Below are 24,739 nucleotides of genomic sequence, written 5' to 3'. Positions count from 1 at the left end.
ATACCGATTTGGATGGTCTGAATCAATGATCGTGTAAGCCATCTATATAGTGGATGGTTACCATCACTAATAGACTGTGCAAAACGCAGACAGGAATCATCCAATGTAAAGGACAATGTTGGCTTGTTAAGCTTCTAGATGTGGCCCACCATCACCTAGGCTTAGAGATCTTGCAATATCTAACCGTTGGTTGAAAGCTTGGCCCAGATTTTAGGCCCATAAATAAAAATGGCTTTTTGGCCAAGATTTCTTGTGATGGTGGGCCTATTTAATAGGTGATGGTGTGTCGTAACAGGTAATGGTGATGTGTCCTAAATGCTGATTTCTTTCTACATTTGTGGCCCACTAGATGAATGGTTCGGTCTGATTTTTAGACTAGATAATATAATGTGGGGACCCACCTAATGAACTTGGATTTCACACGAGCATGGGTCAAGCCTGAAACCATAGACCAACCAAGCATAAAGTGAGCTAGGGCCAAAGCCTAATGACACAACTAGTGATGAATATACAAATTAACATGATGTATGCCTCTGATGTAGTCAACCTAGGATTTGGAACTACTTCAGTTTTAGGCTCGTGCTCCAAAATGAGCTAGCAAAATAGATAGAGGGCATGGAAAAAACGCACAAATACTCATCGCATCACATTTTAAATTTGTCATGCCCTAAAATGAGGTGGCCCACCATCATTTCTATTTAAAATCTACCTCGACCACCACGCGTGTCACCCATTTTAAGACCAGTGTCCAAATTTTTGTCCAATTTGTGTTCAAGTGGACCCGATGATTTAAAACTGTGTAGAAAACAATGCTAACCGTCAAAATTGTTTCCATTTGTGTGGCCCAACTAAATCATGGTTGGGCCTTTGTTTTAATCCCTATATTTTTTAATGAGCCGTGTAATAGTTGGATTAGATTTTATATAATCATTTAGGCAACCCATGTCAGAATAAAGAGTGGACGCCTCTTTTCCATCCTTTCCTTTTATGTGAAGGTCAACTTGATTTTTTGGTTAAATCTAACTTGAGATGACCCATATAAATATTATAGTGGGCTACTCTTGCTTGGCTCACTTTTGCTCCCACCTGTTTCAAAAAATAAAAATTACGAAGGAGGTGAGAACCTTTACCTGAAGAGAGGGAGAGGCAGAACAACAAGGAGGAAGTGGATTCCGAAGAAGTTGTGGCTTTGTTGCGGGCATCCATGTGCACTTCTCTTGCCGGATCGGGGTTGTGGGCCGCAACAATCCTCCAATGGACAAATTCCTGGTTTTTATTAAGATTGCGTTTTGAAATTCTAGCCTCCACCCACGATTTCGAATCATCACATCAAAATACCTTAATAATGCCAATACATGTTGTCAGGCGATCCCTAAGGAAATCACGATTTATTTACTTTCCCTTATTAAACCATTCAAAATTGCAATACAATTTGATAGAGTATCCAAACGCGCCATCTGCGAATTAAACAGAATTCTATGATCCACCCGTTACACTTCCATTGAATATCTCTATGGTGTCCCCCTGCCGGACGTCGTGCCAACGGAAAGTCCGTTCGTCCTCCATCACATTCTGTTTGTAAATGAAGAAATACCCTTCTTGAGGAAGATGGAAATGGAGCTGGTGGTGCAATCTCTGCAGCTCTTTCTTCAATTCCCCGACATTATCCGACGCACTCACCTCCACAGGTATCTTCCTAGTCCCGCATTTCGGTTGCACCATCAACTTCAATTTCTTAGAAGCAGGCCCGGCCACCGACTGCGGAGGTAACGGCTTAAGAATCACATTGATTTCCGAATGCTCCGTGACGCCATACTCACCCATCGATCTATGGTCTTGCAATTCAACACCGGCGACGAATAGCACGAATCGACTGACAGGAATGCCTTCTGATTCATGAATTCTCTCTTTCAGCTGATTAACAGTATCCGTTATGTCCACCTCTAGCACGAAATGTCTCTTGGACGACGGAATCTTGATTGAGACATTCAGTTTGGAAGGTGGTTCTTCGATCTTGATGGGTTTTTCAGAATTGGACTCGATCATAAGATGAATGTGAGATCCAAGTAGAACTTCGTAGAATTCGGTGTCGCGATCGTCTGACATCGCCTGGCCGTTGAAGACGAGCGTTTGGCGGTCGATAGGGATTCCTTCGTACTTTTCTATCTTCTCTTTCATTTCCAAGACAGTGTCGAAGTAGCCCACTTCAATGATGAATGTTTTGCCTTTGGATGTCTCAAAAATGACGTCCATGTATGGACGTGGGAAATGAAAAAGGATTTTTCAGTAGGAAATGGATATCCATGAAATGGGAACGGGGAATGGGGAATGGAGAATGCTGATTGGGAGATTCGGGTTATCGGATCCGACGATGTGGGGTTTTATGCTTAGATTGGGATCATGCATCAAGTGGGGCCCACCGCGAATGGGTGGGGCGCGGATTGGTTTGGTCGGGACATGACCGAGTTCCGTCTAGGTCTTTTGTGGGACCCACCTCGATGTATGTGTTGTATATCCACACCCTTCATCCGTTTTACATATCGTTTTAATGGAAGTGCCTAAAAATGAAGCAGATAAAAATCTTAGGTGGACCACAACAGAGGAAACAGTGATCATTGAATGCCTACCATTAAAAAATTCCTGAGTACCCGTTATGTTTATTTGTCATCTAACCTGTTGATAATGACACATAGACCTGGATGAAGCTAAATCATAAATATCAGATTGATCTAAAACTTTGGTTGCCCGAAAAATGTTTAAATGTCCAATCACCAATATTTCCTGTGGTGTGATCCACCTGAGATTTGGATATTCTTCACTTTTAGTCTCATGCATTAGAAATATCTGAAAAAACGAATGGACGGAGTGGATATATCACACATACATCTAGGTGGGCCCCACGGAAAACAACAGACGGAACTCGGTCAGGTCCTGACTGAATCCGCGCCCGAATGGGTGGGCGCCGGTGATCAGGTTGTTACGGTCGCGGTTTGGTGGATCCCCGGATCAACCGAGGTCGGTGGATCCCTAACTGTGGAGCCCACTTTGATGCATGTAACTTACATCCACACCGTCCATCCATTTTGAAAGCTCATTTTAGGCGTGATCACATAAATGAAGAAGATCCAAATCTTAGGTGGACCATACCACAGGTAACAGTCGTGAATGAATCGTGACTATTAAAATCATCATGGGCCACCGGAATGTTTCCATCCAACCTGTTGATAATGTCACAAAGACCTGGATAAAGAGACCGGATAAATATTAGCTTGATCCAAAACTTTTGTTGTCCATGATAAGCTTTTAATAGTCGATTACCATTGTTTCATGTATTATGGTCCACCCGAGACTTGAATCTTATTCATTTTAAAAATCATCAACGGATAGACGGAGTGGATATAAAGTATATACATTACGGTGGACCCCAAGGTCAGGTGTGGGATCCAGGGATCCACCGAAGCCGCGCCAGGTTGTTACGGACGCGGATTAGCTACTAATAGGTTGAGTAGCGAGACTCGGTACTGAAATGACGTCACCAAGTTATATGGGATCCACCGTGATGTATGTGTTTTATCCACACCCCACTTCCATTTTTAGATATCAATTTAGGGCATTAGCCAAAGAATGAGTTAGATCCAAAGCGCCAATGGACCCCACAACGGAAAGCATGGAGAGAGTGACGCCTACCATTAAAATTTTCTAAGGGCCACAAAAGTTTATGATCAAGCTGAAATTTATGCTTTCCCTTCTTTCATGTCTGTCTTTAACTTATGAGCACGTTGGATCTCAGATAAAATCACAGTGGACCTTAGGAAGATTTCAACGGTGCGGGTCACTCTTCCCACTGTTTTCTGCGGTAGGGTCCACTCCAGATTTGGATCTTACTCATTCTTTGTCGCATGCTCTAAAATGATCTCTCCAAATGGATGGATGGTGTGGATATGATACATACATCACGGTGGGTTCCACATAATTTGGTGACGTCACTTCAGCAGCGAGTCTCGCTACTCAACGTGTAAGTGTCTAATCCGCGTCCAGGTTGTTACACACTTCCGCGAAGCGGATTGCGTTGTGTTACACGCACCACCGACGTAGGTGTTGTTGACGTCACCAAATTCTGTGTCCCACCATTATGTATGTGTGATATCAAACCGTCCATCCATATTTTAGATCATTTTAATGTACAAGCTAAAAAAAAATAAGGCAGTTCCAAATTTTAAGTGGACCACACATAGAAAGCGGTGAGGAATGAACGCCTATAATTGAAAACTTACTCGGGACCGGAAGTTTTGAATCAAGATGGTATTAAACTGTTGTGCGCTATTTCTCATTGTCCATGGAACAACTGGGTAGAAAGGAATACTGGTCATTGCACCGGAGATACACAGTATCAATCAGCTGATTAGATCAGATTGAAGCTGTGGCATATCAGCTATCAGTAAGCTGATTAGAGCAGATTGAAGATTAAGCATATCAGCTGGCACTACCTCCTCAGTTGGCTAGTGTCCATAATATTTTTATATATCAATGCTATAAAAGTATTAGAGGAATGCTTCTCATGTGATTGACAGATAAAATCTCATGTTACCGAGACATACATTTTACGTGGAGAAATCGGTTCAAATATTGGATCATAAGGAGTATGTGTTGTGCACAAAGATAATACATTTAGTCAATGTTTTATAGAGTTATTATGAAGTAGACGAAGCATCATATGAGAATAAAATAATAATAATAATAATAATAATAATAATAATAATAATTTTTTTTTTAAAAAAAAATCATTTTTATCTCTATCTTATCTCTATTATATTTGTGATCTTATCTTTATCTTATCTATCTTATTCCCTATTTTATCTTCATCCTTAACCATTCTCCCTTATATATACCTCTAACCCTCCTTGTATCTATCAGAAATGAGTATTTCTTTTAGGGCATGTTTGATTTTCTAGTTCATTGGTAAATGCCTAGTAAATTGGTAATGATTATTTCCCTACACATTTCCCTGTACTTGATTTGGCGTTTTACTTTTTTTTACACAAAAATCGAGAAGGCTGCAAAATATTTGTGGGTCCCACCGTGAAGTGTGTCGCTTGTCCACACCGTTCATCCATTATGCCAGTTGAATTTATGGCATGAGCCAAAAAATGAGGCATATCCAAAGCTTAGGTGGACCACGCCACAAGAAAAAGGGAATTGAACACTTACCGTTAAAAAAATTTTAAGCCACTATTTCTTTTAGTGTGGGCCACTTGAGTACTAGATCTTCCTCAATTTTTGGCTCATATCTCAAAATTCTGTTGTAAAACGGATGGATGGAACGGATATATCATATACATTACTGTGTGGTTCAAAAATTAAAACTATCTCTTTTGAACCAGTTTCAAATGCACAAATTTCTATGAATTTTCAAACGCTGTGAAATGGTAATAATTACCTATTTCCACAGTATTTACCTTTGCTTTGAAAAAACAAATAGGCCCTTAAGGAGTATGTCAACTAAGAAATGGAGAAAGAGAAGATTTTGGAGAGCTTAGATCCAGTAAGTTTATTGTCCATTCTTTCATTAATTTTTATGCATTTAATGTAATTTAATTCAATTTATGCAATGAACCGTGTGGATTAGTCACACGTCCATTGCATTGATCTGTGAGTATATACGATGTAAAGATGATGAAAGTCTAAAATTTAATGCAAAGTTTCTTATCGTAGAGATTGATTGGTGTGTATCCAGTCAATCAGATTATATCTATACGGATCATACGATCCTTAAGGCCAAAATATACAAAAGCTCTAACTTCCAGATCAATTTGACCATTGGACAGGCCACATTGGTCAGATTTGAAAGTGTTTAATAAGGAAAGCTCAACTTTCTGTATGAGTGTTTGTATCACTTGGCGTAAAAGGTCGAGATGGGCCATTAGTGTATGTGCGGTTAGATTCATACCATTAATCCAATACGTAAAGGTAAATTATGTCAAGACCTCGAGAATCTGGATAATCTAATCATCTAGTGGGCCACCTCGAACAATCATTTGCCATTCAATTTCATAATGTTAAAAAAGAATTAAAAAAATAAAATCTAAATTTTGATAATTGAATTTAATGAATAAATTTGATCATTTAGGGCTTGACCACTTAGGATATTAATCAAAGGTGGGCCCCACCGTGTAATATAACCGGATGAATAACAATGTTGTGAATATAATTGATAAGATTTTTGAATTCAAACCGGCCTCATTACCTTGTGGATTATATATTACTAGACTCAGGTGAGTAACCTAATATGTCTCATGATTCATTAAAATTAAAATAAATTATTTGTGATGATTTAATTATTGATGTACTGATTGGAGTGTTTTGTTACAATGTTGTTGATTTTAACTATTATAAATGTATACAACAATAAATCACATGCTAATTTGTGCCAAATTGTATGAATTATAATAATTATATGTTGAATTCACTTATCAAGACAAGTATCTATGGCTGCTATGAAAATGATGCATTCATACATCATTCATTGCATTTGCATAATGCATAGTTGATCCTAAGGGCCCTCCTTGAAAGAAATGTCGATCCTAATAGATCATTAATAGATGCGGGTTATGCCTAAGCCTGTTAAAAGGTGGAAGTTTACCTAACGGGTGGATGCGAGTTGACGATCTCTAACACAAGTAAATTGACGATAATCATATCTGATGCATTCACACACCATTTGCATCCATATCATTGTGCATATATTTTTGCATTGAATGCTTTATATTATTTTAATTGCTATGATTATAAACCATGCTAAGTTATTTTACTAAGCATGGTCAGCTTACTTTTTTATTGATGGAAAGAAAATATATACGGATGAGCCATTAACAAATGATGTGACACATGAACCGGAATGAGCCACCAGACCTGAACACGACCCATGTGAAACATGGTTATTATGGGTAAAAATGGACTGACCAAAGAAAAGAGGTGAGCTCGGACATCTGTGCACGACACATGGTCAGTTAGTGCCAAGTATGACCAATGAGCTCATTAACGGCCAGAAAGCAGTAATCCACTATTAGGAAACTCGCCCGTTCCTCGAGCTCGACTATCGGAAGATGAAGTATCTTTGCTTCCATTAGACACTGAGCTCTTCCACAGTCTCATACATTTCCAAGCTATTGCACGAATCATTTCTTGGTAAGAGCCCCTGAAGCATGGCTCAGTACGAAGCAAGACTCCAAGCTGCTACACACGGGAAAGCCCCACACCGTACGATGAGATGAAGAGAATGATCATCCCCGATTTCGTCTGCATTTTACTAAGGAAGGGAGCTAGGTCTCAGTGCTTCGATACAACGTCTGAGGGGAGGTCGGCAGATCGGTGATCTGCTCAACAACAAGGGAAAATTTGACCACAACTTACTAGGGAATCTAGGTTGGCAAACCACCCCTTAGGACGACTATGCAGGCCACTCCTTGGGACAACTATGCAAGCCACCTCAGATGCTCAACATCAGTCATCTACTACATGTTCCTTCTGATTCCGACTACTTAGATCTTATCAAAGAGATATGTCCGAGATCTCGGCTGAATATATCGGAATATAACTGCAACATGGATTTGTCCGAGATCTCAGCCGAATATCTTGGAAGATACCTTCGACATGTTCGGGATACAATCCCCTCTATAATACACACCTACTAAATAGGGAGATCGTCATCTAGGCTATCGCTCCTTTTAACTATAAATAAGAGCATCTCCAATGGTGAAAGGTACACATAACCTAATGCACAAATTTAATCCAAAAACCCTACGTTTTATTAGACCTAGCTTGCTTAGTTGACTTTGGCATCAGAGCGTCTCATGCAACAGCCAGGGTCTCCATATCCATCTTCTCTTGCACTAACAAGTGGTCTAAGGAGGACATCCAAATTTCTGCATCAACAATGGTTAGAGGTGTACACGAGTCAAACCGAGTCGAGCTGGGCACAACTCGACTTGGTTCGGCCACTTGCTGACTCCAGCTTACACTCAACTCAACTTGGTCCTCGAGCCTGATTGGCTAGCTCGGCTCGGTTCGATCAGCAGCTCAGGCCAGTTTGAGCCGAGTTCGAGCCAAGATCGAGCCGAGTTCGCATGTGCAACTGGTTCGATCCGAGTTAGATTCGAGTTGGGTTCGATCCGAGTTAAGTCGGACTCGGGCAAGCTCGAACTCGATTCGAAATTTTTTTCGAGCTCAAAAAACAGCTCGAACTCAGTTTCGAACCAAGTTAAATCGAGCTTTTTTGAGTCGAGTCAAGCTAGCTAACCGAGCTAACTCGGTTTGTGTACAACCGTAACAATGGTCATACTCGTATGAAGACGAATTAGCAACATTAGACCATTCATGCATATTTGATTTATTTATTAGGATAGTTCAATTGGCATATAAGGCATATTGGTATTAATTATAGAATTTTTAGAAATTGTTTAGATTTATTTGACTAATGTAATGTGAGTTTGGAATAAGCATATTTATTATAGGATGCGATAGTAAATTAATGATGTTTGAGATCTATGTTATTTTAATGAACGCGAATATTTATATATACTTGGTCGTTTAAGTGTTATGCATGCATGATTGGAATTTGATAAGATTGAGTGAAACTTAGAATGAATGGAATTCTCACCTTTGATTAAACTAATCAACAAATGAAGTTAATGCACATTGTATACGAGTTACAACTTGAAACTTGGGTACGAATGTGCACACTGTGCACGGGGCGTGAGACAACATGTGCATCTGATCAAACAGGCCCACCAAGTGGATGGTTCAAATTGCTAACTGCGTCTACTTTCCACAATCAATCTTGACAGGGGACGGCCATCCTGTAGGCCTGTTGATTGAACGTCTTTAAAATATTAGTACATGTGATTGTCTGGGATGGTTAATATTGTCGGACCAAATAGGCCCTACCAAGTGGACAGTTCAAAATCATCAATCCCGACAGCTATTTTGTACGCTATTGATTGGACGGTTTAAAATAACTCTATGTGTCATTCCTGCTCTGACTTGGCCAAATGGATACTCGATGTATTGATTCAGTGGACAACGACCAACCCGCCATAGGGCCCATCTGGTATTCCGTCCCCACATCAATCATCAAGGTGGCTGCAAATTCTGATGAACTCACCCTCCATATGCAGGATGGGCCACAAATCACATGGATCAGACCATCTTGACCGTTAGGTCGTTGGGCTTTAATAGACGGTTAAAAACAGAAGAGGTGTTATACAATCTACTTCCCCAGGATATGTATTGCGTCCTTGGCAACTCGGTTTGTTCAAGTAGGGCCAATGGTTTAATGATCGAGCCATAGCTCTGACGGACCCCACCGTGGATGGAGAAGTGGTTCAAAACAGCACCACGAGGTGATCATAACCCTTCGATTGATGGCCTTCAAAGTAGACAGTTAAGAAAAACTGCAACAATATACACATTCAACGGAAATGGCCCGTAGATTGAATGGCTGATAACGTATGATTTTGAATACTATTCAATTCATGGTCCATCAACGGTGGAGCCCAGTCGATCAATGGTATGAATCACCTAATTCTAGGCCCTGAGGATCATACAGGCCACTCAAAGCGAAAGATGGTACAAACGTGCACTACTAGAGAATTGGTCCGGGGATGGATGGATCGTTTGGGAGGATTAGGTATTACTCAGGCAACACCTTAGTGGGTGTTACCCTTACCATGGGACCCACCCTTGATGTTGTGTTGTATATCCACACTATCCATCCGTTTCTCTGGCCTATTTTATGAAGCTCACATGAACCACATCACAGGAAAGTGATGATTGAGTGCCTCACCATTAAAATTTCCAAAGGGCCCATTGAAAGGTTTTCTTAATGTTTATTTTTCATCCAACTTGTTGATAATGTCAAGAAGACCTAGATGAAGGGAAATACAAAGATCATATAAAAACTTTTGTGGCCCGCGAAAATTTCTTAATGGTCATTCATCATTGTTCTTGAGATTTGGATCTTCTCATGTTTTGGGATCGAATCCTACATTGAGATGGAAAAAATGGATGACATGTAACACCAGTGAAAATTTTGAATTTGAGAGAGAGATTTCGTATCCCATATATATCTCTTATCTTATCTCATATTTTATCTTTATCTTATCTTATGTAATTCTCCCTTTTAGGTGCAATGAATAAATGGTGAGATGAAATTTTAGAGAGGTTAGATCTAGTAAGTTAGTTTATTGTCCATCTTTCATTATTTTTTGTGCATTTATCATAATTTGACCCAATATATGCAATGAACGGTGTGGATCCGCCACACTTTCATTACATTAACATGTGGATAGATACGATATAAAGACGATGAAAAGCCAAGATCTGGTATGAAGTTTCTTGTCATAGAGATCAATTTGTGTGTATGTAATCGAATCATATTAGATACGTACATATCACACGATCCCTAAGGTCAAAATATACAAGGGCCTTAACTTCCAGATCAATCTGACCATTGGATGGGCCACACTAGTCAAATATGGAAGTATTTAATAAGAAAAAAAATCAGATGTCTATGCTCACTTGGCGTAGAAGGTCGATATGGGCAATCGGTGTATGTGTGGTTAGATTCACACCACTCATCCAATGCGTAAATGCAAAATATTTCAATACTTCAAGAATCTAGATGATCCAATCATCCGGTGGGCCACCCTGATCAATCATTTGACATTCAATTTCAGAATCTAGATGTAAATAAGCATATGAATGATTCATATTAGTAAATTCACGGGTCTTCTCTAGTGTTTGACCAATGTGTGAGCAATAATGGGTGTAGATATGTCTAAATTAGTTAAATTTTGTCCAATGATTTATATACCTTCAAATGTATTTTCTCGATTCGAAGGCATCAATTTAATGAACATATTATTTTAATATTTGGTCATTTAGGGTTTAGCCACCTAAGATGACAATCAAAGGTATAACGAAATTATTAACAATATTGTTGATATAATTGATAAGATTTTTGAATTCAAACTAGTTTGATTACCTTGTAGATTCTACACTGCTACACTCGGGTGAGTAATCCCATCGTGTCTCATGTTCTCAAAATAAGTAACTATGACAGTTATGAAAATGATGCATTCATATATCTCGTACAAACACATTGCATTGTCAATCTTGGGGGTCCTCCCTGAAAGAAATGTCAATCTTGGTAAAGCGTTACTAGATGCGGGATATGACCAAGCCTACCGAAAGTTGGAAGCCTACCCAACGGGTGGATGCATGTTGACAATCTCCAACCCAAGGAGATGGACAATCATCCCATCTGATGCATCCATATCATTATGCATACTCTGTTTTTATTATATCTTAATTTCAATAAGCTTGAATTATGCTGGGTTTTCTCACTAAGCCTGACCATCTTATATTTGTATCGATGAAAAAACTATAAAGATAAGCAATTAGTTGATGAGTTGTCACAGGAACAATAAGTTGTGGCTGAACAGGTGCACGACACACGTGAGATGTGGTAGTATCTATCATAAGAGGAATTGGCCGCATTTGGACCGTTCATAATTATTTAATTAGAATATTATTTTTGAAGATGATCTGATTTATATATAATGAATGATGGTATTAGTTGTACGATTTTAACGATTTGATTGGTTTTATTTAATTGAATTGTTCTATATCTGTAGCAAGTATTTATTGATAAGTTGTATTGATTGATGAATGATATTTAATTTATGTTGATTGAATGTTTATAGATGTTGAGAATGGACAGATGTTGGTACTTAAATTATTTTGTGTGAATAGTTTTAAATGGATCTAGTCGGAATGTAAAAATGAATATTAATCTTGACTTTGAATAATTGTATAATAGAATGAGTTAAGTATACAATGTACAAATTACGACTGAAAACTCGGATATAAAGGTGCACAATCTGTACCTGAATTTCGGGGCGTGATAAGCATGTCTATACAACAAATATATCAAGGTGGGTCCCACACGGGTGTTATTCAGATAACAACTAATTCGCTACTGAATCATCCACCCATCCGGTCAATATTGGGCGTAAATTGGGTACTGCCACCACTAGGGGTGTACATCAAGCTGAACTCGGCTCGGCTCGGTCACCAATCACACCCAGCGCAAACTCGGCTCGGCTCTGTGACCGAGCCAGGATCTCCAACTCGAGCTCGGCTCGGTCGGCAATTGGACCAGTTCGAGCCAGTTTCGAGCTTTGAGCTTTCGAGCCGAGTTCAAACTGAGACACATTAAAACATTAAATTGGGTTATGAGAGAGGAGGGAGAGAGAGAGAGGGAGAGAGAGAGAGAGAGAGAGGGAGGAGGATGGGCTATGAGAGAGGGGAGAGAGAGAGGGGGAGGAAGATGGGTTCATGCAGGCGGCCGAGTTCGAGCGGGAGGGAGGGAGGGTATTTTTTATCTAGGGTTTCTTTTTTTAAAAAAAGGATATATATAGGGGTGTACCGAGTCAAGCCAAGTCAAACCGAGTCGAGCTGGATTCGAGCCGAGTCGAGTCGAGCTGGGGCAAGCTTGAGCTCGGCTCGAACTCATTTTTGAGCTAAAAAAATCAGCTCGGCTCGGCTCGAACTCAGTTTCAAGTCGAGTCAATTCGAGTTTTTTCGGGCCGAGTCGAGCGAGCTAACTGAGCTAGCTAGGTTCGTGTACACCCCTAGCCACCACCAAGACCTACTAGAGACAAACGGCCTTGTCAAGGGCTCTATGGAGCCACTGTGATCTATATGTTATATCCACATCGTCAATCTATTTTTACAGATGATATTAGGCCATGAGATCCAAAAGGAGGAAAATAGAAGGCTCAAGCGGACAACACCACATGAAGCAGCGGAGATTTAAAGCCTACCGTTGAAAACTTCCCGGAGGCCACGGAAATTTTGGATTAAGCAGATATTTATGTTTTCCCTTTATGTCTTATGTGACCTTGAACAGGTTGGATGGAAAATAAACATCACAGTGTGACTTGAGACTTCTATTTTCAATATCCACTGCTTCATGTGGTGTGGTCCACTTGAGACTTTGATCTGCCTCCTTTTGGGGATCATTGCCTAAAATGATCTGTCAAAATAGATGGATGGAGTGGACGAAATATATAGATCAGGGTGGGCCCCACAGTGCAGAGGTAGTACCCAATCCGCGCCGGTCCATATCATCCTTGACAGGACTGGGACTGCGTACTGTACTGGACGGTTCTCTTTGGGCCTCACAATGATGTATAAGCATTATCCACACCGTCCATCCATTTTGGATAATTATTTTAGAGCATGGGCCCAAGAATGAAGAAGATCCAAATCTCAAGTAGACCACCGCATAAGAAGACATTTGTGGTTGAATGGCCACCATTAAAAAATCTCCCAAGGTCCACTGTAATGTTTATTTGCAATCCCACCTGTTGATTAAATCACAAAGAGCCGAATGAAAGGAAAACGCAAACAGTTAGTTTGTGTGCTACTGGCAGTGTCAGTAGGCAATCCGCGTCTCATTCGACAGTGGCCCATTCCACAGTGGGGCCCACCAAGTGGATTGGCTGGATCTTTACCGGTAACCATCACCACCAAAAGGGTCAAACCTAGACAATGCCCCTTGTGAGAATATACCTCCCATGGACGGCATATTCCACCCACAAAAACGTCCGAGAAAACGAAAGTACCTTTCCACCAGTGCGCAGCCGGCCTCGTGGACCTGTTCATGGACCCGAATTTCCCGAGCAACAACGGGCTCTGTGGTGCCCATTGTGATGGATGTGTAAAATCCACTCCATCCATCTTTTGCATCAGGTCATTTATAGGTGTGAACCGAAAAAGAAGGCTGATCCAAGACTCTATTGGGCCACACTATTAGGAAAAAAGGGGATGGGGACTTAGACCATTAAGACCTAACAGAGGCGAAGTTTTGGATCAGGATACTGCTGAAGAGGTTGGATGGCATATAAGCATCACAGTGGGCCCAGGAAGAGTAAGATTTCAAGTATGTGGGTCCCCATCCTCACTGTTCCGTGTGGTGTGGCCACTCGAGTTTTTGATTAATCAGATTTTTGGGTTTTCACCCTAATGAGCTGGCGCAAATGATGCACGGATTGGATGTGATACGCATATCAGGTTGGATAATATCGAGTTTTTGTTTTTTTGGTTGGCCAGGCTTCTACAACTGCTACAGGAAATTCGCATCCAGGTTCATGGCTCGTCTTACTTCTACATAGGCGGCCATCCACACACGGGAGGGGATTATTTGTTACCCGGATAACACGTTAGAGGGTGTTACTATTACAGTGTGGGGCCCACTTGATAAATGTTTTGTATATCCGCTCTGTCCATCCATTTTTTCAGATCATTTTAGGACGTTTTACCAAAAATTAAGCAGACCCAAATATCAGTGGACCACACCACTGGAAAAAGTGGTGAATGACCGAAAAATAAAAGCTTTTTGTAAGCCAACAAAAACTTGGATCAATCTGATCTTTGTATTTTCCCTTCATCCAGGTTTGGTTGACTTTATCAACGGGTTGGATAGAAAATAAACATTAAGAATCTGCTTAGGGTGGGCCTGCGAAGTTTTTAATGGTGGGCGTTTAATAACCATGGTTTCCTGTGGTGTGATCCACCTGAGATTTAGGTATGCTTAATTTATGGGGAAAAAATTCTAATATGGTACGGAAAACGGGATGGACGGCATGGATATATAATGATCATCAAGGTGGGCCCCACAGAATTAGTATTATATATATATATATATATATAGAGTAACACTTTAGCAAATGGTATCAACCTTAGAAATCATATGACTGATGAATGTATTAGTCAATCTGGACTGTCCAACGGATGGTTCATCTTGTGGATGGGTAAGTATTCTGAATTCAGTGATTGGCTATTTGTAACCATTCATTGCAGAGAATTTGTTCTGAACCTTTGATCTAAACGTTAGTTCACAGTAAAAACATGGGTGATGAATCCAGTCAGAAAGACCAATGGACTAGGTATAATCGAAGTGTCCTCCACTGATTTAGCGGTCCAGATCCATCAAAACATTGTACGAAATGGAAGTAGATGGAAGTGTTATAGTTTAGTTCTGCATGCATCTCTCCGTACGACCCGGATGCAAAGATGTAAAGTTGATCAGCACCAACCATCTACTAAGCTCTACGTTACAAAAGTTGCGCTGAAGAAGTGATCCTGACCATCGATTGTTGGAGATGAATGTGAACGGTTGGAAATTGTCCGCATTTGACTCCACCAATCAACAATCAAGATCATCTTTGCAGTGGTGTGAACTTTTACCATGGCCCATCCATTCTCAGGGGCTGTCAGATAGGTGATGAGAACATCGTACCGTCTATTCTTGTGGAACTAGGGCTGAAAGTCGGGCGGGTTTGACCGACCGTGACCAGGATGTATTGAGTTTGATTTCGGGCTTTGGCTATACAAACACCAACCCAATACATTGGTTAAGCTTGGGCTGAGGTCTTAGGTTGCTTGACCCAACCTAAACTCAATCGATATATGCGTTACTTATGACTTATAATGGAGTGTGGGTAGTCTATATTGAAAGCGTCAGGTCTCATTAGTCCACGTCATTTCCAATGACCTGAGCTAACAAGATATGCCAGATTTCTCTCTTCCAAATAGATTATGTGTTATACAACACGACTTTTAAATGAGAAGTTGTCCTAATGTACCATATTATAGCTTGTTTTTTAAAAATTTAATTTTTTTACAATAAATAGTAACATATAATTTATTTATTTTATTATTATTATTATTATTTTGGGTTAGCTTGTTAGCACACACCCATGTCAATACACACACTCCATGTTAGCCACCCCTGCTAAGGATCGATACCAAGTCCTCAAGTGTTGATATAAGGTATCTCCACTCAGTCTGCCGGTTGAGCTATGGATCTGGGTGTAACAACATATAATATATAATTAATAAAAGTAAAAGTACAGAAAGTAAGATAAAGAAATAAAACATGTATTGAAATATGATAGACTAGTATAATAAATATTAGCATGTAACACCCTGATCCATATCTCAGACCGGGTGAAAATACATAATTTCAAGACTAAGGTCTTGGTATTGATTCCCTAGTGGGGGTGGTGGCTAACACTGAAGTGTGAACCCCCAGTTGGTGTGTACTAACAAGCAAACTGAAAAAAGAAGAAGAAGAAGATAAGATTAAGAAAATGATAGATGAAGTGATGTCACAAAAACATAATGATGGGCCATTAAAAACTTGTTGGACGGGCTCCCATAACGGCTGTGGTGGTAAATTGCATTCCCATGTGGAGAGAACTGACAATCTACAGCTGCTGCATGCTAACTTGTCATGCAGGCTTTTTTTTCTTTTTTTTCTTTTTTTTGTGTGCGCGCGCGCTGGACATCCGGAACGTGCAAAGCGTAGGCTAGGAAATTACGATTGCCTGAAATAAAAATCAGGCCGTTCTGATTATCAGGTGGGCCACAGTACCGCGGGCATCAATGGACAACTGAAGGTCTGACTCAAGATACAGGTATGGCCCACCTAATAAGCCGAATAAGCCTGATTTTCGAGACTGGCCATCTTCATGATGGGACCTTCCTTTTTCATGGTACGTGGGTCCCACACAAGTGGCATGACGGGGAAAGCTGGGCCTACATGACAATTTAGCACGTTGGTGCCTGTAGGTGACCTCAGTTCAACCATTAATTAAATGAAACTAGTCATCCAAATATTGGCTATGGATGACGGTTAAATTAAAATAATCAACGGTCCAAATTCAACCGTAATGATCATCCAATCAGGGAATCACGGTGGACACGATGTGTGGATGAGTCACCACCTTTTAAAAAGTGTCGGTGAAAGATCACTTCAGTTCTGTGGTCACCACCATTTGTTATCGTACATGGCTCTCATTCTCAAAATCTCACCGTTGGATTGATCCCAACCATCTATCTACTGCCGGTCGCATGGAGAATTAAAAATAGAACAGTGAGATTAGACCATTTAGTCAATCGCTCCGTCCACAACAGGTCCCATGGTTTGGACGGCGTACATACATTCTACCAGTACCATGGATGAATCACCGGCAGTTGCAAAATGGTAGCGAACTATCAGATGTTCAAACTCAACAAGCCAAATCAGATGGTGAAGATCATTGAATCAGTGGAAATTTCAAGCTGTGCTCCATCCATAATTCGACTTCCTATTCCAACGGTCCAGATTACCCTACTCACCTGCCACGTGCAAGAATCACCACCATTTGGAAAAAGGTGCCAAAAGAAAAAATGATCCAGTGCTCTCAAGCACTGTAAGTTACAGTGCTCCTAGTTGTACCGGGAAACGCACGGTCCAATCAGACAATCTTGACGGCCCACTAAGCCCAGCACAAATTCCGTGGGTCACCAATATCTTTAACTTCAGGATGGTTAGGATCGTTTGATAAAAGGATCTTGACCATCCATTTTATTGGTTACTGATCAAATGGCCATAATTCTCCCATCGGAGCAAATTTTTACACGGTAGCCGATGAACAAGTTCTGGACCCAACCAACAGTTCAGATCAACCGATTGGACTGACCAAGTCTACCAGTACGATCAGGTTAATTTCTCAAATTAAAAAATGAATATAGAGATTTATTTATTTATTTTTTTATTTTATTTTATAACGCAAGTTGTCCTGGAATTTTGATTGAAAATGTGCTTCTAAGGCAAATGACAATATTATCTTCCTGTCTTTTATTTTTCATAAAATGTGGAGGCATGCATTTTTTTCGGGCCCACGTTGGTATGTGTTGGACATCCAACGTCCTAACAATTGAACGCCACTAACTATGATCAGATTAATAATAAATAAATAATCCAATCCAATCATCGGATGGGCCACAGTTCAAAAGCAATGTACACCAATGAACATTGGTGGTGTGTTGGCATGGCAAAGCTCTATAATCCAACCATGATTAATGTGTTATATCCACACCGCTCATCCAATTTTAAGATCATTTTACAGCATCAACCAAAGAAAATGAGGGAGAGCTAAAGCTTCAGTGAGCCACACCAAACAAAGCAGTGGGAATTGAATACCTACCATTAAATTTCTAAGGCTATAGAAGTTTTGGATCAAGCTGATATTTGTATTTTTCCTTCATCCAGTTCCGTGCAATCTTATGAACCGGTTGGATGGCAAACAAACACCATGGTGGGCCCTAAGAAGGTTATGATGGTGTCATTTCTATCCCCACAACTTTCCTGGTGTTTTCCATAGCTTGTTTGATTTTTCAGCTTAATTATAATTACCATATAAATGGGTAATAATTATTTACCTAGGTAATTATCATGTCTTTCCCGATGCACCACCTGATAATTTACTTTTGTAACAACTTACTCCTTTAACACTTAAATTGAGAAATTTACAGAATCAATGCAAGCCCTACCGTGATCTATATGACTTATTTACACCACTCATTTATTAATTGAATTTAAGACATAAGGAAAAAAATAAGAAAGATCCAAAGCTAAAGTGGATTACACCACAACAAATAATGGGCATCGAACTCCTACCATTAAAAACTTCTTAGAACTCTTAAAAGTTTTGGATCAAGCGGATATTTGTGTTTTTTCCTTTTTCATTTCTGTGTGATCCTATGAACAGATTAAATGATTAAAAAAAACCTCAATGTGGACCCAATGAAAGTAAAAAACTTTCAATGGCATGTAGGTTATTTGAGTGTTAGTGTAACATCCTGGATTTTCACTGTTTTGGATTTTCAAAAATCCATCAATTTTTATTTTTTTTAAATTTTATTTAATTAACCTAAATATTATTTAATAACCATTAGCACTCAATGTCAGTGTATACAGGGGTGGTACCAGTAAAGAGCCGCACCAGTCCGATTAATCAGCCGTAGGAAGCCAATGAATCCGCCCGATCACTTGAACATCAGGTGTAGTGTAACGTCCCGCCCAACCAGAACAGTGTCCTGGGGCGTCCACGTAAGATTTGCCACAGGACCGTTCGTTTAAGCCACTCGTAGTGAGGTATCACAAATAAATTAGACCAAGATTAGCCCAATTGAATAGGTCAGATGGGTCCTAATAGAATCTGGTGCGGGCCTTCAAGACAGATGGCCGTTAACATCTAGCGACAGCCCGTGTAGGCTATACCGCGATACGGGAAGGTCAGAAAATTATAAAAATTTAGGAGAGCATAGATCTCACTGGGCTTGGAGACCATCGCGGACCACGGACCCAGTGGACACCCATAAGTGAAATCTGGCACTTGCCAGATGCGCCCCACCAATGCCAGAATTGAAATCTGACACGGGTAAATAAAATTGAGATTTCAGGCATTTCAGCCGTCGAATTTCTTCCAAATTTACGGTAAAGGTCTAATATATTTTTCTACGCCCATCCACAAAATCTGGGTCCCGATCGTGGCACGGTGACCGTTGATCGCGAATCAGACCCGTGCGACCAAACCCCATATCCGATCATCCCCAAATTTTGCATGGTCATTCATCAGGACATGGAGCACTTATCCTATAAGTTTTATGGTCAAAGGGCCACCAGAACTGCCTCGATTCTCCAAACAAGCTCTAAACCGCTCGTTGGTGGACCACTAGTTCCAAAACTATAAAATAATGTCCATCTTACTCGGCTTGAAGTCCATCGCGAGAGTTAGACCTGGGTACCGTCCAGAACCGCTCAACTTGAGCCGAAGGACGAGTGCATGAGAAGTGCAAATACCCTAAAGGAAAGAATTAGAACTTAAGTGAATTAAGTCATCAACTCTTATGCAAAGTTGAGGATTTCGGACCATCAGTTTGCAACCAAACTTTACTCGTGGAGTAAGAATATTTCCATGCTCATATCCGTATAGCCGCGGCCCTGATCGACTAACTGTGACCATTGAACAGACTTTTAATCATATCTGTCGATCGGCACGTCCAAATGGCGGGCCGATCATATACATACGTAGATCATCATTAGGGTCAATTATCCAACGGTGGGTGTCGACTCCTACGCCCCATAGTGGGTCCTAGAGCTTAGAAAGACCCTCTCATAGGTCTAGTATAGTAAAAACTTAGCACTTAGGGTCATTTGCACCAATCTGGCATTATAAAAGGGCCTCATTTGGGGCACCCCTCTCCCCATACGAATTTGCCCTAGGGAAGGAAAGAGAGAAGAGAGAAAAGGGAGAAAGAGGATAGGAAGAAGAGAGGAAGGGAGAATGAAGGAGAGTGAAGGTAGGCCATAGATCAAAGTGGGGCCCAAGGGAGTCCCATCTTGCAAAACCCTACCTCTCCCTCAAGGAAATCCATCATCCACAACCGGGAGAAGCCCTCTCCGCCGATTGGGTAGGTAAATCTCTCATCTTTTTGGAAACCCCTCATGTTGAGGGAGGTTTTGCATGAGATTCTAACATGCAAGTGCGATGTCTTAGGATTCCGACCAATCGGCATCGGGTTCGGCGTCTAGGTCATTTTCCGATACTTCAATAATCCATAGGTGCAGACTATTGTTCTTAGGTAGCCTAACACCAATTTTAATATGAGATTAATGATTTTGGTTGCTTGAATGTCATATTTGGAGAATTTAGAGAAACCCTGGGAATTGTAAGTTTGTTGAAATAATATGAAATTGTTGCTTTGACTCTTATGATGATCGTTCTTGCCTCTCACATGATTTGATGTATGGATGATAGTATGCCCATGGTTGCTTGATTCTTTTCCTCACATGTGGTGTTTCATTGTGTGTATGATTTATTACTCTTGTGCACATGATTTCTTGAGATGGAGGAAGTGTTTAACTTCCTCACACACCCACACACTTATACGCACCTTAGTTATTAACAATGTATATTTGCTTGCGAGGATATCCGTTTTTGTATGAATGGAACGCATGAGTATAGGATATTATTATGCTTGATGATATTTGGATAGTTGGTATGCTATGGATCCCCTCACCCTCTTTGGGTTGGTCAAGAATTTGAGAAGTGACGGTAGTCCCATCGGTTGGACTATGCTATGGCTAGACCCATGCGTTTGGGCGGGTGTATTCGGGTGGTTGTAGTTCGACTACATGGATCCCTTGTGCCCAATGTCACTCGCCTCACGCTCGCCCGACTTGTGTGGTCTAGCCTACTGTCTGACCAACCTTGATTGTTAACCATGTTTGCTTACACTTGTATGGAACCTGGGACACCCTACAATCGTTGTAGCTCATCAATAACTCACTTGAAATTGGTCCACAGCCTCGTGAGCCAAGCATGGTGGAATGAGACACTGTGTCAGAGTTATCGGCCTACGCTGGGGTACCGCGCCTCATCGTAGTGACCGCGAGCGATCCCTTTCTCACGGTACTCCTCATGTGCTTGAAGTCGGGGATGAGGAACCTGACGGGATCACGGACCGCAGGGTCTCGGCCTCACGCATTAGAGGTCTTGGCCTCGCAACCCGTTTAGGGCGTTGATACGTGGGGTGTACCAGATTCCCCAATCGGCTGGATAAATGGACTTGACTAATAACTTGGCTAACACGATCGCATTGCGTCGCACTAGTTAGGGTGGCGACTCGACAGTCGAGGTCGCACTGAGGGAATGTTGTCATTTGCAATCGTTAAATGGTGTCGCTCGAATGAGCGTTGTGGTGAGGGCATGCATTATGTCATGCTGCATACGTGCGCATTAATAAGATTATTTAGACGTATGTGATTGCCTACTTTTCATTAAGATCATATTATAATTGATGCATATGATAACTTAAGGTTAATAGCACCCACTGAGTTGATCACTCACTCCCACTCTGGGACGGTGTTTTAAAACATCAACCAGACCCGTTTATAGATGCAGGTGACTTAGGACTGGAGGAGCCTGGTGAGGCGAGCCTCGACGAGGAGGACGAGCTATCTTATTTCCAGTTGATGGACGGCTCTCCATCGGCTTGATGGGCAGGATCGGGATTGCTGTGCTGTGGGCTCAGCCATATTATTTTTGGGCATAGTATTCTTTTGTTGTTTTGGTTGGGCAATGCTTTGTGCGACCCATTTATATTTTGGACCTGTATATATGATAGATCTCTTTCATCTCAGTAGACCTTTGTGGTTATGTTTATGTTCTAGGAAATTCCAGGCTGCGCAAATTAAACCGAATTAAATGCTCATTAATGAAAGTCGGTTATAAGTGACTCTCACGAACTCGGGAGTCGAGTGCATGCGCGACCCCCAAATTCCAAGGTGTTACAGTTAGATTTGTCTCATTTTTCATTTCATACCCTAAAATGTTCTCATAAAATAAATAGGTTATGCGGATATATCATATACATTATGGTAGGGCATGGATTTAAGTCAATATTTTTGTATCGATTTCGAGTGGAATTAGTCTCACATTTTCAAACTAGGTGAAAAATTAATAATTACTTATTTACCATGATTTACATGTATCATAGAAAATCAAACCGACCCTAAACCTTTGATCTATCTTATTATCTGGATCATGCCCTAAAGTAACATTGCAAAATAAATGAATGGATATGAATGGATATAACACTTTCATAAAGATAGAGCCATAGAAATTTGCCACGTAAAACACACCTGGGTGGCCGCCTACAGGTACACCAGCCAAAACTTCCAAATTCACACATGGCCCATCTGATGATTAGATGGGAAGAAGGAAAAGAAAAGAGAGCGGGCAGTTTGGTTATTTCAACACCAAAGCCTTCAAATTGAACTTTAATAAAGCTGACGTATGGTTTGCTAAATCAAAGTTCCTGATGTTTTCCAGTAAACATCCCAAAAATATAAAAATAAAAATAAAATACAATAAAACATAGGCCTCAAAAAATAATCCACTCCGCCTCCCAACGGTCAAAAAAAATCAAAATCCTTATCACAAAGCCAATCCAAAAACCCCACTCTCCTTCCCTCCACCTCTCATTTCCCTCTCTCTCTCTCTCTCTCTCTCTCTCTCTCTCTCTCCAACCAAACACACCCCAAAATCAAATTCCATAACTAAAACAAAAGCCAAACACCCCCAAATTCTCCACCCTCCCTCATCATGTCCATCTCCAATCTCTCAATGTGGGCTCCATCCAAACCCTCCACCCTCTCCCCATCCGCCACCGCAGCCTCCGATTCCCTCTCCTCCCGCTCCGTCCTCGTCCCCTTCCGCCTTCCTTCATCCCACCCAGTGGGCCCCACCTCCTCCCCCCGCCAGTCATCAGCGGCCCCCATCCACTGCAGTCTCCGCGAGCTCCGCGAGCGCATCGAGTCCGTCAAGAACACCCAAAAGATCACCGAGGCCATGAAGCTCGTCGCTGCCGCTAAGGTCCGTCGGGCCCAGGAAGCCGTCGTCAATGGCCGCCCCTTCTCCGAGACCCTTGTTGAAGTCCTCTACAACATCAACGAGCAGCTCCAGACCGAAGACATCGACGTCCCGCTCACCAAAATCCGCCCCGTGAAGAAGGTTGCCCTTGTCGTCGTCACCGGCGACCGTGGCCTCTGTGGCGGATTCAACAACTACGTCCTCAAGAAGGCCGAGGCCCGCATCCGGGAATTGAAGGACCTCGGCCTCGCCTACACCATCATCAGCGTCGGCAAGAAGGGGAACAGCTACTTCCTCCGCCGGCCTTACATCCCCGTCGACAAATTCTTCGAAGGCGGGAACCTCCCGACAACGAAGGAGGCCCAGGCCATCGCCGACGATGTCTTCTCTCTGTTCATCAGCGAGGAAGTAGACAAGGTTGAGCTCCTCTACACGAAATTCGTGTCGCTGGTCAAATCCGATCCCGTCATCCATACTCTGCTCCCGCTGTCGCCCAAGGGAGAGATCTGTGACCTTAATGGGAATTGCGTTGATGCTGCTGATGATGAGCTCTTCAGGCTGACTACAAAGGAAGGGAAGCTGACGATCGAGCGGGATACAGTGCGGACCCCGACGCCGGAATTCTCCCCGATCCTGCAGTTCGAGCAGGACCCAGTTCAGATCCTTGATGCGCTGTTGCCGCTGTACTTGAACAGCCAGATCCTGCGGGCGCTGCAGGAGTCCCTTGCAAGCGAGCTTGCGGCCCGGATGACTGCAATGAGCAACGCGACGGACAATGCCTCAGACTTGAAGAAGTCACTGTCAATGGTGTACAACAGGCAGCGCCAGGCGAAGATCACAGGCGAGATATTGGAGATTGTTGCCGGGGCTAACGCTCTTACATAACTGTTGGGTTTGGCTCTCCTCTTTGCTGTTTGTTCTGTTTCGGGTCTTTTTTCCTAATTCATTCAAATATCCATGTTTAAGGACAGCAATTATTATTATTATTGTTATTATTATTATTATATGAATATTGTGATGGACAGATTAGTAATTGTAATGCGCGGCTACTGCAATACTAATTTTGTGGCACAAATATAATGAGAATCGCGACGTGGGTTCTGAAGAAGGAATGTTGTCGGATCTGATTTCATGTTTTCTGTTTGTTCTTTTAGGGTGTGTTTGGTTGCACCAAATATCATGAAACTTAATGATATTTACACCAAATTAGACAGATTAATCATAAAATTTCATGATATTTAGTGCAACCAAATGCACCCTTAGGGCGTGTTTGAATGCACTATCAAATCGAATTGCAATAATTGAACTAATAAAGCAGACAAAACCCAATATAATTTCCTTCCATAGCATTCTTATTGAGGTGTCAGACCTCCAAACTGCAATTTGTGTTACTTTTCAAGATGGACTTG

The 24,739-nt window shown here is 41.4% G+C and overlaps 2 protein-coding genes across 2 annotated transcripts; one reads left to right on the top strand and one right to left on the bottom strand.

The window, feature by feature from the left end:
* Positions 1-1,373: 1,373 nt before the first annotated feature.
* LOC131220966 (polyubiquitin-like) lies at positions 1,374-3,365 on the bottom strand. Its single transcript, XM_058216355.1, has one exon. The coding sequence runs from the start codon at positions 2,251-2,253 to the stop codon at positions 1,477-1,479; it is 777 nt and encodes a 258-aa protein (XP_058072338.1). The 5' UTR covers positions 2,254-3,365; the 3' UTR covers positions 1,374-1,476.
* A 19,606-nt stretch (positions 3,366-22,971) lies between these two features.
* On the top strand, positions 22,972-24,438 carry LOC131240275 (ATP synthase gamma chain, chloroplastic). The gene has a single exon (XM_058238404.1). The coding sequence runs from the start codon at positions 23,064-23,066 to the stop codon at positions 24,213-24,215; it is 1,152 nt and encodes a 383-aa protein (XP_058094387.1). The 5' UTR covers positions 22,972-23,063; the 3' UTR covers positions 24,216-24,438.
* The last annotated feature ends 301 nt before the right edge of the window (positions 24,439-24,739 follow it).

Source organism: Magnolia sinica, chromosome 1, assembly GCF_029962835.1.
Source record: "Magnolia sinica isolate HGM2019 chromosome 1, MsV1, whole genome shotgun sequence".
Lineage (NCBI taxonomy): Eukaryota > Viridiplantae > Streptophyta > Magnoliopsida > Magnoliales > Magnoliaceae > Magnolia > Magnolia sinica.
The sequence above is the reverse complement of the archived record's forward strand: the minus strand, read 5'-3'. Positions and strand labels throughout refer to the sequence as shown.

Coding starts and splice junctions, on each gene's coding strand:
- LOC131220966 (XM_058216355.1), bottom strand. CDS start 2,253: ATGGACGTCATTTTTGAGACATCCAAAGGCAAAACATTCATCATTGAA.
- LOC131240275 (XM_058238404.1), top strand. CDS start 23,064: ATGTCCATCTCCAATCTCTCAATGTGGGCTCCATCCAAACCCTCCACC.